This window comes from Hippocampus bargibanti, linkage group LG09, assembly GCF_051943395.1.
Source record: "Hippocampus bargibanti isolate YZ-2025 linkage group LG09, ASM5194339v1, whole genome shotgun sequence".
Lineage (NCBI taxonomy): Eukaryota > Metazoa > Chordata > Actinopteri > Syngnathiformes > Syngnathidae > Hippocampus > Hippocampus bargibanti.
Window position 1 is genome coordinate 19,104,023 of NC_142742.1, and position 17,244 is coordinate 19,121,266.

Consider the following 17,244-nt stretch of genomic DNA (forward strand, 5'->3'; position numbering starts at 1 on the left):
CCCGTCTAAGTCAGCGGTTCGTCGTCTTCACTCTTCAGTGTCTGAAGCTAGTGGTTAAATGCTGAAATCCACCATCTCCAAGCGGTGATGCTCCGCTGTGACGGCTGGAGACCACTGAATGAACTCAATGGGACTCACTGTGGCAAAAGGAGACACTTCTCCCCAACTCCGGTGCGAAATTGAAAGTTTCACTAGTGGCTACCCTGGGAGAGAGTACGTATGTGTTTAGTCTATTGGGGGAGGGGGGGTACGATCGTCGCTCTTCACTTTTTTTCAAAATCAAAGTGGGGACACAGTCCATTTTCTTGGATTAAGCAGGAATTAGGTAACACACCACTCAAGAGGAATTATATTTTTTACTTGGCTAAAAGTTGAATAAAAATGATTGAGCATAATATGGCCCCTTTAAATGTTTCCCTTTATTTCTGAGTCACAATCTGGGAACATTTTTATAACGATTTTATTGACATGTAATTAATCGCGCTTAAAATGACCTTTGTGCTGAAATAATTATTGGCGTCACACATTTATTCAATCATAGGATTTTCTGGGTGTATCCATTCTATGTGGTATTATAATTGCAGAGATAAATAATTGTAAAATTATTATTATTTCTTATTCTTACATATCAAAAATAGAAATTGGTCAAGGCATCATCAGTTGTTTGAATCCACTTCAATCTGCATTGAAAAATAAATTGTTGAATTCAGATGAAGTTTTCACAAGATATGAATGCCAAGCTACTCAATGTGACATGCGCAAGTAGACCACAGGTGTCAAAGTCAAGGCCCTGGGGCAAAATCTGGCCCACCATATAATTTTATTCAGCCTCTGAAAGCAAATCAAGCATGTCAAGTGCCATAATACTTGCTAAAGTCCGAACCAAATTTTCAAATTGTCCCGTGTAAGCCACAATAACAGTCATTGTTTTACTTCAAATTTGAACATGAGTTATTCATTACTTTGTTGTGTGCTCTATATGTAATATGTGGAGGCGATTAAACATTCTAATGGCTGCTCCAAATTCGTAATGCACTCCAAGAGTTAACTATAACCACAATGTGGCCCACAATGTGGCCCGCAAAAAAATTAGTTTGACACCCTTGAAGTGAAGTAATCTTGGTTTTGAAGCCCTTTGATTTTTTTGAAGGAATGTTCTTAACAGCAAGCCCGGAAAAACTGTCTTGCACATTAAATTGTGTTACTTTCTAGCAACATTCCATCAAGGTGTAAAATATGTACAAATTCTCATTAAATGATATGCTATTAAAAGATGAAGTGGTTTCTTTTTTTAAAAAAACAACTCATCTAGGAATGTGTCTTGTTAGATGACACAGAGTAATTGCTCTGTTTGCAGCTCTGCTGTGCAATCTAGCTGCGGAAGCAATATCCGATTAGGGTGAACAAGATGAGCTCTGGTACTCTTTAATCAATGATTAATTAATGAAGTCAGAAAGAAGAGCAAATTAGCAGAAGTGCTGAATTGGATAAGTAAAATTGATCCAAGAAGATAAAGCCAGATTAAGTGACTAACATTACCCAATGCAGATGGACAGATTGTGATGCAACATTAACATGTTCAAAATTAACAAATTTGTGTGTTTTTTTTTCATTCTTTGGCCTTTCAAACTCAGTCATTACTTCCCCCTGTTTCTATCTTAGAGCATGTGCTGAAGGCTTTGGTGGTGACCTTTGTCATTCTTTTCATATACAGTGCATATATAAATGAAGTGATACGGAATAGGGGTAGTCGAATGGTTTGCACGCCGGATTCACAGTGCAAAGGTTGTGAGTTCAAGACCCAGTCCGGCTTCCCTGTGTGGAGTTTGCCTGTTCTCCCTGGGCTCACGTGGGTTTTCTCCGGGTCCTCCGGTTTCCTCCCACATCCCAAAAATATGCATGGCAGGCTGATTGACCACTTAAAAATTCCACCCTCGGTGTGAGAGTGAATGGTTGTTTGTCTTTGTACGCCCTGTGTAGCCAACAAATCAAGGTGTCCCCCACTTCGGGCCCAAAGACGGCTGGGATCGGCTCCAGCACCCCTGAGATCCTAATGATAATGGTTGGATGTATGGATACAGAAGGGTTGTCCTGCTGCAGGATCAACTGTCTTACCCCTCTCAGAGAAAGAGCGCAGGAGCGGATGTAGCTTTACAGCAAGAAATTTCGAGAGAATTGATTTCTTCACCCTAGTAGCTAAAAAATAGTACAGACACACACACATACACACGCACACACACACACACACACACACACACACCTCTCAGATGACCATTTGACCAAATAATTTGATACCGTTACACTAGTTTTCATTTTAAAACTAATTAATAGTTAAAAGCATATCCGATTGACTTCCATCTGCCTGTGTTCATATTAAGTCACATGGTCCCCATTCGTCCCAGCCAAGGAAATTAAAGGCATCTTTAATAATTACCTTTCACATTATATTGAAGCAACTTGATTTGCCTGACAAATACATTTTTAATAAATGATTGTTTTTTTATGTATTTATATATATATATGTGTGTGTTTTTTAATGTATTTTTTACCTTCCATTTATTTGTCAGTATAATTGTTACAAAAATCAGATTGATGTGGTGAATTCCATGCACTGAAAGACAGACAAAGGAAAGAACAGCGAAAGTCTGTGGATGTTCACTCTGTCGGTATTTTCACCCTAATTACCAACGCTCTAATAATATTCTGTGAACTACTCACTGCAATGTCTTTATTGCTGGGTACCAAACATACACATGGCTGCGCTCACTGCCGGCCCTTTGTATGGAGGATGATGAGTGCTATTATTTGCATGACAGTCAACATGCAAGTCATATACGAGTGTGTCTAATTCTTGCTTTGTTTTGCTTGTCTCTATCTTTTGTTTCAGAGATCAACAACAAAACACCAGGTGAGTTGGAATGGGGCAAAAAAAAGAGCAAAAAGAACTTGAGTGATATAGGCCACAGATAGAGGAATTATAGCGTAGGAATCTACTGACATGATAAAAAAAATCAAGGTAGAACATTTACTGTATATGCATACATACTCAACAAGTATCTCTCAAATTTGGGCCGTTTTTTCAAATCCGCTTCCTCACCACGATGGTCTTACTTGGCCACAAGTGGTCGCTTTTCCAAAAGACTTTTGGGGGGTCCAGTGGTTCCAGAAGAATCATTTGGGTCAGAATGGGGCCGTGTTATTGCTGTCATTTGATTGGTTAACAGCAATGCAACAAGCAAAATGCCAAATGTAAAAAGATCAGGAAGAGGTATTTTTAAAGGAGATTTTTTCTTTATTTCTATTCCCACCTTCATGTTTCACTGGAGAACACAATAAAATTTTATACTTAATAACATTTAGTTTAACTGTAGGTTAGTAAAATGGAGGAATTTCAACTTAGCGGAATTCTGAAAATCCAGATATTTCTATTGAAGAAGAAATTGGAAGCTTTGTGTTAACTGTCTGTGTGTCTTGATGTCATGTTTTCCCTCTTTGGAAAATCACGTGTCATCACAATACCAAAGTGTATTGAAAATGTGCTCAAGTGTTCTCTTCCACTTTTTTCCACCACTCCCTCTCTCTTTTACCTTTTCAAGGCTTTGCACACATGATGGCAGAACAAGGTATGACTCTCTTAACCCTTTCTCTGATGTGATCAGTGTTTTTTTGAACTGCCGTAAAACGGTTACGTGTTACCTTGGTTCAATAAAATTATGTGCATGAAATACCCTGCATTGTCGTCCAATGTTGGATTGGATTTGCCTTTATTAGTCTCACAGTGGAGAAATTTACATTTCACAGCAGCAAAGTGATAAAAGGAATGAAAGTAGAAAAACAAAATACATGAGCTTGAAATACGTCTGGACACGCGAAAAATTAGGGATGAGCAGATTTCAAGGGAGAATTGAATCAAAAATTTGTCAGACAGAGATCTCTCAGAGACAGAAAAGGCGGTACTAACCAAAGGTTTAAATTTCTCAGTAACTCCTACAACAATACCTGCAATAGATTACATCACAGCTACTGAATTAATCGGCTATTAAAAATAACAAACTTTCGTATGCAGAGGCAGATGATCTACACATTACAATATCAGCCCTTCTCAGTAGTGCCAAACAACCTCCGTCCAACATAACACCTCAGATTCAATCTTAGATGTAGACAGAGCCGGTTAATTCTCAGTAGTGCCAAACCACCTCCATCCAACATAACATTAGAAGAGAGAAAGGCGTTAACTACTCTACAAAAAGACAAAAATATTACTATTTTGCCAGCAGACAAGGGCAGATGCACAGTGCTTCTCAACACATTGGATTATGAAGACAAAATAAATAGGTTAATCAGTGATTCTAACCCTTATGAGCAACTAAAAAGGGACCCTTCCAATAGATACAAGAAAGAAATGATAGACTGTCTCCAAAAGTTAGAGAAAGTAAAACATGTAGACAAACAGATGTATTTTAGAATAGACCCGGGGGAGGCCACGCCATGTATCTATGGCCTGCCAAAAACACATAAAGAAGGGTTCCCCCTCAGACCCATTGTTTGTAGCATTGACTCCTCTACATACAATGTAGCCAAATATTTAAAAACTATCTTAGCTCTGTTGGTTGGTAACACAGAATATCACGTAGAGAACACCACAGGGTTTGTAGAGAGGATCAAAGACCTCATATTGGAACCTGAGGAAACTTTGGCATCTTACGATGTGACTTCTCTCTTTACATCTGTCCCAACCCCAGCAGCAGTCTCAGTGGTGAGGACGAGACTGCTGGCGGACGTTTCTCTGTATGAAAGAACCAAACTTAAAACGGATCACATCTGCCAATTATTGGAAATCCGCCTTAGTACCACGTATTTTCAATTTCGAAAGAGACATCTTATAAACAAATTCATGGTTGTGCTATGGGCTCACCAGTTTCACCCATAGTGGCTAATCTGTACATGGAAGAGATGAAGAAACAGGCCCTCACATCCTTCCCGGGGACAAAACCTAGACACTGGTTTAGATATGTGGACGATACTTTTGTCATAATTTAAAAAAAAAAGAAATACAATCCTTCACAGATCCCCTCAACTCTGTAGACATCAACATTAAATCTACTCGTAAGGACATTAAAGAGAACCCAGTGGGGGGCCGTCAGAGCCAGCAAGGCCTTCTCTGCTGGCCTAACATAATCAGACATCATTATCATAATTATAATAAGAGTCAATTTCATTAAAAAAAGTATATTATATATATATATAATATACTTTTTTTAATGAAATTGACAGTAAGGCCAGCTAGAGGGCCTCGCGTTGAACATGACATGTACGCATCCTGTGATTGGATACTCACTTTACCTCAGCCCTCAGCGGAGGCAGCGCTATGCAATCATACATCATAGCTGTGTACGGCGCCGCCATGTCTGGACATTAGGGATATATAAATAGGGCCGATACAACCAGTCAGACTTTAGTTCGCTGACGAAGCCTCTTGGATAGGAGGTCAAACGTCCGACACCTTCAAAAAGTACAGATGACGGCTGAAGAAACCTTCCCATCGATGAGCTTGAAATACAATCATGCAGTATTTTAGCAGTAAGTCAGCAACAGAGCACATTGTTGTGTACCATACACAATGTTACATTAAATGATGTTACACTACACTTGGTTAACTACTGGCCAAGTTGGCTATAGGTGACTGTTTTAGTTACAAGTACAGACAGTAATAACAAATGCGTACAAAACCCAATTTCAATTGTATTAGGACATTTAAAAATATCTACAAAAATGAATATTTTTTAATACATATTCAACTTATATTAATTTAATATACTACTCAGGCTGAGTAGTTCAAGGTTCAAATGAATAAACATGATTTATCCCCGCAACAGCAAAACTAGCACAAAAACAAAACACCATACTGGTTTGCTGTCATCTGTTTTTCTTTTCTTTTTTTCAATAGAAGTATTTACACTCTTTTACTTTTATAGAAGTACTTACACTCTTTTACTACAAGCCACACTTTCGTAACGCGTGGCGTCATCAAACAAAAACAGTGAAAACAGTAAATGAATAATCCACATTATCGCGTTTGAAATCAATTCATAACATTAAGCAATTAACTAATAAATTAACCATCCCTTAATTACTTAATACTACTGCAAACACAGCACACACATATACAAGAACAATGGAGAGTCTCATACTAAGTCTAAAGATAAAAGAGTAAAATGTGCCTTGAGATGAGTTTCAAAATTGGACAGTGGATAATTATTCAGGTCGGACCGGTCTGTCACTCTGTCTTTGTTATTTATAACATGCACACAATTTTATTCGTTTAGAAATATCCTGCTTCTGTCCCCAAAATTGGGCCTTTTTTGTTTTGTTTTGGTGGCAGTCCAAGGTTGGGTCGAAAATTGCTACCATTTACGCTTATTCCACTCATGTTTCGAAGTTAACTTCAGTCGGGAGTCCGAATCAAGAGAAGAAATTGAAATATTATTCCTCACTGTTCAGTGAAAGAAAAGTGATAACATCTCTTTGGATCAGGTGCTGCTACCCTTTAATCGGAAAGCACAACATTACAAGTATGTGCTCCGTTGCTCTAAATTACGCAAAATTTGCTATTTCTAAACAAATACAATTGTGAGCTGTTACCCTTGTATATATGTATGTGGGTTGATGTGGTCGCATGTTTGAAGTGTTTTTCGATGTACAATTTTAACCGTATATCATCTGATGCAAATATTCTCATGAGCAGAATGTACAGTAGAGACACAAATGAAAGTCCAGTAATACATAAAACCCACATATTGTTGTGGGATGAAAAGTGGCAGCATCAATTTTTGGATTAGCTTTCTCTATTAGTAGGTTGGTTTAAACACCGGCTTCAAAGTTCTGAGGTCAGAAGATCCCGTTTGCCGTTTGCCCGGTCTTCCTGTCTGGGTTCTCTGCCCACTACACCCCATTTTACAAAAAAAAGCATGTTAGATTTTCTGAAAGAAAAACAATCTCTAGGTGTGAATGAGTATGGGGTATCCCTGTAGTCCAGTGTTTAGCATGTTGACCTCACAGTGCGGCGGTTCAATTCCAGCTCTGGCCTCACTGTGTGGAGTTTGTATGTTCTGCACCGGCTTTTGTGGGTTTTCCTCTCACATTCCAAAAACATGGATATTGCAGGCTAATTGAACACTTCATATTGTCCCTGAGCATGAGTGTGAGTGTGACTGGTTGTTTGTTTATGTGTGCCCTGCGATCGGCTGGCAACTGGTTTAAGGTGTCCCCCGCCGACTGTCCAAAGACAACTGGGATCGGCTCCAGCATGACCGAGAACCCTTTTGAGGATAAGCAGATACAAAAATGGACAGATGAGACTATTTTACTACTGAAGTGAAGAATGATGTATTTGTTTTTTTCCAAAGATCGTCTGGTAACTGCTCATGAGAATGTTACCAAAAATTACATATGTTCACCAAGACTAAAGACAATGTTACCCTGTATGTGATAACTCACTCAGTGTATTTTCTTATCCCTGTTTGTGTGTCTTGGCTTTGGCTGTGGACTCTTCTCTCTTCAATTCGCCTACTCTTCTAGCTAAAAGCAAAGGTACAGCTTTTTCAAAATCTTTCCTTTTTCGGCTTTATGAAAAGCGGCACTTGCACTGTGAGTGTTTGAAAGAACATTACACATACATTAATGTCTTTCAATGTTTAATGTGTTTACATGTCTGTGCTCACCTTTTCTTCTCCAAAGGTTTCTCAGCGGAAGATTAAATTAGCAATTAAGTCAACCTTAATTGAAGTGGGATGAAAAGAGTGTTCATTTGCTTTTCCTCTCTTAATGTTTGCTCATTTTTCTGAGGGTCACTTCAAGTGTAAAGTGGGACCAATAGATATTTTTATCAAATCCCAGTGAACAACATTGTTTTACAAGAGAACACGTTCATGAAATTTTCCTCACCTCAACAGTGACATTACAAACAACACCCCAGAAGATTATATCAAACGATCAAATGATTACAGGCCATTGTTCAATTTGTGCCGAGACAAGATGCTGTATGAGGGAGGCCACACTTTTTAGGTGTTTTTAAAATGATTAAAAAATATATATCTTTTGGTTGCATGTGTATATAGATATAATTATGTGTAAATATGTATGTAATTACATACAGTATGTGTAAAACTGTATTCAAACAATACATTTTTATTTGCCAAAAATGTACATGCTCTTTCTGAAGGATGAATATTATTTCGATTTTTTTCCCCATATCTTAGTCAGACACTTCAAATTGAGATTAAGGTTTTAGTCCTTCAGTATACAGATCCTCCCCACCTTACGAATGAGATACTGTCACGGTTTGCAAGGTGGTGATGGCAGATGTGGATCCCAAAAAACAGGCAGGAGGGAGCAGGAGGTTGTGTTTGACACAAAATCTAAAACGTTAAAATCATTTGAACAGAAAAATACAAAGTATCAAAAGAAAACCAAGAGTAAAAGTCCGCCAAGTTTAAACAAACACATGCACAGCATACAATGCATACAATTGCGTACAAAGCATACATCATACGATAGCATACAACATACACATGCATATAACAATGACGCGACAGAGAATGGTCGTGCCGGGAGTCTTTTTGAGTGTCACTGATTGTAACGACCAGCACCTGCGAGGCAGCAGGCAGGGCTGACAGCGCTACCCGGTGGTCGCCAATCCGAACGTGGCAGTCCGCCAAGGCTCGGGACGACCAGCACCTGTGCAGGTTCAGGCGGGGCTGACAGTGCCACCTCTTGGTCGCCAACCAGATCATGACAGATATGTTCCGAGCGGTCGTTCATAAAGTGAATTTGATCATCAGTTGCTTCAGTGCTATATTTTATATGGTTCCGTCATAGAGCATTTGTATCAGTTCGGCATACGCATCTGCATTTTTCTCTGCATCAGTAGCTCTTTTGGGACTCGTCACCAGCTCTCTTAACACGATCTTCTTTAGTCCTTTAGTCCTTCTTTAGTTAGTAGTTTAGCATTTGTGTTTCCCCAATCCCATTAGCTGCGAGTCGAAGGGGCCTACTTGCCCTTCCTCGATCCATCTTGACAGCGGTTTTAGCCGGTTAGCTTCAGCGTGTTCGTGATGCATTTGGAAGAATAAAGACGCGAGACGGTCCTTCTTGTTTAGATCGTACAAGTAGGATGTTTATTTACTGGAGCGCAGAAAGCAACCACTTCTCTCAGAAGTCTGCGACTTTGATCGCTGTCAAAGGACCGGATGTAGCGTTGTGGCTGGGTTGCTAGATCCCCTCAACATCAAGCATTATGCATCATTTATCTTAATAAAAGAATATTACAGCATTGCACAAAATGAGGATACAAAATAACTGGTTCTTAACAATGCCTTACTATCTCACAACACACATTCTACTTTATGTCACTTCTTTGGTCACAAAGAAAATGCTCTTAACCCTTTCAGGGACAACAATGGACGGCTTATCATGTTTTTAGGTTCTTGCTTACTGCCTGAAGATGAGCACTCCTCGATCCTTGTGAGGATAAGCAGAGCGGAATGGATGGATGGATGTTTTGGTAGCGTTCAAAACAAGCCGGAGAATGACATGTAAAAATGTTGATAATTTATGTATTTTGTATCCAGCTGAAACAACCAAAACTAATATTGACACCACATAACACAAGTGGGTGCAGCATGTGTACATGAGATTGAAAACGAATGAATATGCTTACCCGATTTTTTAGTTTTAAGCAAAAACAAAACACAGTCATTCATGTGGAACATCCATGCACCACCAATGCCTTCCAAGTGTCTTTGCTGCCAGCTGGTCACAGAATCAACTCCCCAATGTGGAAAATAAAAAGGCCCAGTATTGTATGCTGAGATTTAACTCTGAAAAAAAAAATAACAATGTTTTTTTCCAGATTTTTCCAAGACTTTCCTCCATACTCATTAGGAAAATATTTACAAACTATTGACTTTTTTTGTGATTCATGAAGTCCATGCTTGGTTCGCTTCTCGCACCCACTGTTTGACAGAAATGCCATATTGTGGGGTGGCCTGTGCAAGCAATAATGGTGTGCCAAAGAACAGCGGTGGCATCATCCAGACACCATAGCCAGACACAGTAGAGTGAGCAAATCCCTGACAAATCATTCTCTTCACTGGTTCCCTGGGACATAGCTTGTCCCTCTACTCGATTTTGAGCATATTGTCGTGTTTTTTATCATGAGGTATTACACGTCCCAAACAAAAACACAACACTCTGGGTCTGTATCTGTGCTCGCCACCTACCATACAATTTAGGAATTATTCCTATTTTTTTTCTGATGAAAGAAGAGACTCCAAGGTTTCTTATGCTGTATTGAATGTTTATGTAGTCCTTAAATTCAATATTCTGTGGGTCCTGGAATTCAAGTGACAATGACAAAAACCCTGGCAGTGGAGTGGACCCATTTTTGCACATCTGGCAGTGAATGAGTTAATGAGGTCTTAATTGTCATTTAATCTGAAGTACCATACCATTGACCACAGAGAAAGGCCCAACGGAGGGCCTGTCGTATGATGAATTGTAGCACGTTTAGTTGAAGATGTCAGCCCCAACCGTGCAATTGCCCTCGAGCAAGTACATACATTTGAGCTCTAGAACGGTCCCCAGACGACATTTCAAGGAGGAGGTTGGGGCTATGGCGCGATGTGGGGGTTGGGGCATGGGGTGGCTTGGTGCGGTTCAGGGCGGCGGGCGGGGAGGAGGGGGGGGACATGCTTCAGGGGAAGAAAAACATGCTGCTGATCTGGGAAACGATTAAACCTAGATTCGTACTGACAAGTCTTCACTTCTCCCAGAGGGAGATGGCGCTGGGAGCTAGAGTGTAGACAGAAATATGAGAGACTGTGTCAGAGATGGGGAAGGGAACCAAGAGATTATGGTAGGGGAAGGACTGTTTATCATAACTAAATGAATGTGTATTTATTTTATTCACATCCTATTGATTTGTGCAAAGGGCAGTGTATTACCAAAGGTAAAGGTGCTCTGTAATTCTAATTTGGAGTCGGCATTTGTGCTTATACCATATGTGAATATTGAAATAAACATCCTATTTACTTTGTCATTTAACCCCAAGCCACAATGCAAACCCTCCAGATGCAACTGGGCTCATTCGCAAACACGATGAGACAACATACCACGTGCAAAAAGAAAAAAAGAAACAACCAAAGAATGAGGGCGAAAAGAGTGAAATGCATTTTTTTTAACTTCTCTGATTGCGTTTTGGTCGTCTTTCAATTTGTTTTGATTTTAAGACGGTAATGTTAACCGTTTTATCAAATGCTTTTGGCTCCGGGCAATATGGCTTAAGCATATCTTTGCAGTTTTTGTGATCTGCTTTCTGGCTGGGGCTTTTCCCATTAACGGGAATGACATTTCATTTATCCCCCATCATTCATCCTTCCTTGGGCTTGCCTTTCCCACCCAACCCCCACCTCCATCACTTGCTTGGCCCTCTTTTTAGTTCTCTTTATACTACGTACTATATATCCATGCAGAGCGCTTATGACATTTTCTTCTCATTTGACAAATTATGCTTTGACAATATTCTCATGCAAGACAGAATTGGGTCTTGCACTCCATGGGCACTAACTTGACTGTAACACTCAAGTGTAGTATTATTAAGTGCATTACCATGTTGACATTTTTTACAACTGTAAATCCATGAAATGCATCTGTACTTTAATATACAGCAAAGCTATAAAGGAAATCCGCACACAAGACAAATCCCTCTTTCAAAGCTCTAAAAATCAGCCAAAACTCTGACTGTTCCCTGCCCACCCTTCAATACACATGAAATTTTAACCGGTCTCCCGTTTGGCCCTCTGCTGTGCCGATTACAAGGATTTTAGTGATGTTGAAATTGTCTGTCTTCCGGAACAGACTGTTTGTGTCCTTTTTTTGTTTATTCATGAGTGAACAAATAATTTACCTAGGCTTGTTTGATGACCCCACTGTGAAGTGCTTGTAATTGTCTTCATATAGCCTTGTCTGCTCAGCCTGGGTATTTCTTCGAGAGTAAAACACTGTTGAAATCGATTTTTAAAGGCCTCCGGTAATGAAGGAATGCACAACACTGCACACTTGTCAAGCTGTTCACATTTGAATAAAATTAACTTTTAAGGGTGTTGAAGTCAAAACCATTGCAGAATAAAGTCCCCTTTGGGTTGCAACAGACCATCTCTCTTGGTTGTCCACAGTTTGCTGTTTGTATTTTTATTTTATGATTATTGATTTTAGCGACTTTTTTCATGAAAGCGTGAGTGAGTAGGTCATTACATACAATCTGCATATATATATATATATATATATCTGCATATATATATATATATATATATATATATATATATATATATATATATATATATATATATATATATATATATATATATATGCAGATTGTATGCAATGACCTACTCTATCAGTGTCTGAAACTCATGAGAAAAAGTTAGCAGACAGACAACTATGAAAAGTTGCCTGCCCGGCCATAAAGTTGCCTGCCCCATTTTTCAACTTGAAACACAATAAGACGACTAATGGCAAAAAAAAAACATTGTTGCGAAGTATAAAGGATTTTTTACATTAAGGAAGTACCACAAATGCTCCCTTGCTTGATTTATGGTAAATATCCCTTGCTGAAGACTTTGCTCCAGTAATTGTTTTTATCGTCAGGTGCACAATGCAATGTTTGCGTAGCGTTGTCTGCCAAACGATTTGGCGATTTGCATACTCGGCACGGCAGCCAATCAGAAGCCTGTTTCGGGCTTCGAACTATACAGTGACTGAAAAGTGTACTTGAGAGTTTTGAAAGTCGCTTAGAAAGAGGAGTGCATGTGGCTTGTAGTGGTTTGCTTGTAACTTTTGCTTTATTGAATCAAACAAACTATTGATTTAAAAATACGTAATCGTTTTTTTTTCTTGAAGAAGTTGTCGGCCACCCGGGCCGAGACGTTTTAAAAGTTGTACGCCCGACACCAGGCAAGACCCAAGGTGTAGGTTGTGCAAAGAGGCACCTGAGGGAATCCAACACATAACTGCAGGGTGTAAGATGCTGGCTGGGAAAGCCTGAATGGATCGCCATAACCAGGTGGCTGGCATAGTCTACCGAAACATTTGTGCGGAGTATGGACTGGAAACCCCAAGGTCAAAATGGGAAACACCTCCCAAGGTAGTAGAGAATGACCGAGCAAAGATCCTGTGGGACTTCCAGATACAGACTGACAAGATGGTAGTGGCCAACCAACCAGATATCGTGGTCATAGACAAAGGGCAAAGGAAAGCCGTTGTCGTGGATGTAGCGGTCCGAGTGATGGAAACATCAGAAAGAAGGAACATGAGAAAATCAAGAAATACCAAGGGCTCAGAGAGGAGCTGGAGAGAGCCTGGAAGGTAAAGGTGACAGTCGTGCCTGTGGTGGTCGGAGCACTCGGGGCAGTGACCCCCAAACTCGACGAGTGGTTGCAACAGATCCCGGGAACAACATCGGATATCTCGGTCCAGAAAAGCACAGTGCTGGGAACAGCACGGATACTGCGCAGAACCCTCAAGCTTCCTGGCCTCTGGTAGAGGACCCGAGCTAAAAAAATGGGGGCCAGACACCACCCATGGGGCGTGAGACGAGAAATAATTATATATGTATTTATACACAGGAATGACATTTCATTGTGTCCCCTGCCTATTGCCCAATGACGACTTCAGCATGCCCGCAACACTCATGAGGATCAGAAGCGGATCAGATCATGGATGGTAGGATGCATCAAAATAAGTTTCACTTGGCTTTAATTCTTTTCATTTGGCAGTCACAAACACCTTTCCACATCTTTTTGTCTACTTTTGGCATTGTTTCGTCTACCTGGGTCGCAGTGAGTATCTGATCTGATTGCAAATTTCCCCATTGTGGGACGAATAAAGGTATTCTGATTCTGATTCTGATCGCTTTTACTCAGTTGTAACTGAGCAATCATATTTCTCCGTGAGTAGAAAGGTTTCACCGTCTTGCCTTGTCCTTTGATTTTGCCTGAGGAATTATCATGAAGGCTGAATTTAGGAACTAAAGAGAGGTGCTATTTCATTATGTTGTAGGTGACCTGTGATTTTTTTCCCTATTCTGCTCCTAACTCTGAAGGTTAGCCGTATCAGATGGAGAAAGGCCGATATATATGCTGCATGGTGATGACTGAGGATATCTATTTAATGAATGCCTATGGTTGATTGATCTGCCTTGCAGACGAACTTGTTTCATGTCATTTCCCGTCAATGTAATCTACCTACTTAATGTACTCCTAAAGGCTAGGTGTAGTCTATTCTCAGAGAAATAGATTCATCCGAACAATTGTTATTCTCAATCAATTTTTTTGGGGGGCATAGCTCCTTGCTTTTCAGCAAACCTTTTTAGCTTTTTACCATTTCGTCTCTGTTAAGAGGTCTTTTGTACCTCATGCAAAATGCTTATTGCAGTCGGTAAATATAATCCTCAACATGCACCTCTCCCCTTTGCTCTTCTCTCTCCACACAAACGAATGCATCTCAACGCACTCAACTGTCAAATTCATAATGTTCGCAGACGACACAAGGGCCATCTGTCTCATCAAAGACGGTGACGAGTCTGCATAGCAACAACAAGTGGAGTAGTAGGAGCTCTGGTGCTGCCGTCACAACCGAGAGCTGAACACGCTCAAAACATCCATGCCCACAGCTGCCCCTCACACTATCCAACTGCCTCGTGTCAATTGTCGAGACCTTCAATTTCCTGGAAATCACAGTCTTCCAGGACATTAAGTGGGAGGTCAACACCAACTCCATCCTGAGAAAGGCCCAAGAGAGGATATACTTCCTGAGGCTGCGAAAGAAGTGAAGGATTATTTCAAATTATAATGTATTTAGTCAAGCATCTGCCATGGTATTTTGCTTATTTCTGTTTTCTCAACGATATGTCATGACAGACATGTCATGATGTGCATCTTCCACCATATTTACTCTAGCCTGTATAACCTTCTGATACGCAGAGTAAACCAAATTCATTCTCAGAGCCATTTGTTAACCTTGATACACTGCTTACGGGAGACTTTAGGAGACATATTGCTAAAAGGTAGGAATGGTTTTGGAAGAATGCCACCTTGGTGTCGCGCCATCGTCTTGATACCGCCCTTCTGATGAAATAAATATGTCGTGTGTCCATGATATGGACACACTCGTGATCAAGCAGCCATTGTCTGTAAATGATGTGTCTCCGGTATATTCTGCAAATAAACCCTTCGAAGGTACTGTTCATCGACTCCGGCCTTTATTTGGATTACCAAAATCGTCATCATCCAATATTAACGAACAAGCGGAAGAAAGAAGGCCACTCTCTTACAGAAGCATGGCCTACCACAGGAGGTGCTCCGACACTTCTACACAGCTGTCATTGAATCAATTATGTGTTCTTCCATCAGCGCTTGGTTCGGGGCCGCCACAAAAATGGACAAAATCTGATTTAAATGGACCGTTAGGACGGCGGAAAAAAAAAATCCTTGTTTAGCATTGTTTAGAAAAAAATCTAGTTTAGCTAGCGTCCGTCTGTTGCCCACCTCCTCCAGAGAGTCCAGCGAGCGGCCCAGGACAGACTGACAAGGCGCTTCAGTCTTTTCCTGTCCCGGGTGGTGATGCTGCCTGAAGCCACCAGCCTACCCACGCTCGAGTACTTGCACACTGCAAGACTCCAAACAAGGGGGCGGAAAATCCTACTGGACCATCCGCACACTGCACACCACATTTTCAAGCTACTCCCCTCAGGCAGGCGCTACCGATCCTTGTATCTTCTCCTTACATACGAACTGGACGTTAGACGGCTCTTCAAGCAGCAGAAGATCAAGAAAGCTGCAGGACCTGACAGAGTGTCCCCCTCCTGCCTGAGAGTCTGCGCTGACCAGCTGGCTCCGGTCTTCACACAAATCTTTAACAGATCCCTGGAGCAGTGTGAAGTCCCATCCTGCTTCAAACAGTCTACTATCGTCCCAGTTCCAAAGAATCCAGCACCCTCGGGATTGAACGACTATAGACCTGTCGCTCTGACGTCTGTGGTCATGAAGTCCTTTGAACGCCTCGTGCTGAACCACCTAAAGAACATCACCGGACCTCTGCTAGATCCTCTTCAGTTTGCCTACCGGGCAAACAGGTCTGTGGAGGATGCAGTCAACATCGGACTCCACCACATCCTCGACCACCTTGACAACACAGGAACCTACGCAAGGATCCTGTTTGTGGACTACAGCTCTGCGTTCAATACCATCATCCCAGAACTCCTCATCCCCAAACTTCTCCAGCTTGGTGTGTCCCCCACGATCTGCCAGTGGACCCTCAGCTTCCTGACAGGACGGACACAACAGGTCAGACTGGGAAATATATCATCCACAACACGAACCACGAGCACTGGAGCCCCGCAGGGATGCGTCCTCTCTCCATTGCTCTTCTCTCTCTATACAAACGACTGCACCTCAACGCACCCAGCTGTCAAATTCATAAAGTTCGCAGACGACACCACGGTCATCGGTCTCATCAAAGACGGCGACGAGTCTGCGTACCGACAACAAGTGGAGCAGCTGGAGCTCTGGTGCAGCCGTCACAACCTGGAGCTGAACACGCTCAAGACAGTTGCGATGATCGTGGACTTCAGGAAACATCCATCACCACAGCTACCCCTCACACTATCCAACTGCCTTGTGTCAACCGTTGAGACCTTCAAGTTTCTGGGAATCACAGTCTCCCAGGACATGAAGTGGGAGGTCAACACCAACTCTATTCTGAAAAAGGCCCAACAGAGAATGTACTTCCTGAGGCTGCTAAAGAAGCATGGCCTGCCACAGGAGGTGCTGCAACATTTCTACACGGCTGTCATCGAATCCATCCTGTGTTCTTCCATCACCGTTTGGTTCGGGGCCGCCACAAAAATGGACAAAATCCGACTTCAACGGACAGTTAGGACGGCGGAAAAAATCATTGGCACCGCCCTACCCACTCTCGAGGACTTGCACACTGCAAGAATCCGAACAAGGGCGCGGAAAATCCTACTGGACCCTCCGCACCCTGCCCACCACCTTTTCCAGCTACTCCCCTCAGGCAGGCGCTACCGATCCATGCGCACCAAATCCAGCAGACATTTAAACAGCTTCTTCCCCCAAGCCATTAACTCTTTGAACTCTTCAACAGTAGCCAAAATGGAACTGTATAGTG

The 17,244-nt window shown here is 41.4% G+C and overlaps 1 protein-coding gene across 11 annotated transcripts in view; it reads left to right on the forward strand.

Annotated features, from left to right (window-relative positions):
- Positions 1-17,244, forward strand: part of nrxn3a (neurexin 3a) — a 125,731-nt gene that overhangs the window by 19,101 nt on the left and 89,386 nt on the right. For 10 of the 11 annotated variants that reach the window (XM_089003579.1, XM_089003582.1, XM_089003581.1 and 7 more), the window contains exons 3-5: positions 2,888-2,908; positions 3,597-3,623; positions 7,579-7,647. In XM_089003579.1, coding sequence (XP_088859705.1) covers positions 2,888-2,908; positions 3,597-3,623; positions 7,579-7,647 — 117 coding nt within the window. The remainder of the gene's footprint in view (positions 1-2,887; positions 2,909-3,596; positions 3,624-7,578; positions 7,648-17,244) is intronic. The other variant, XM_089003584.1, reaches the window with a different exon arrangement.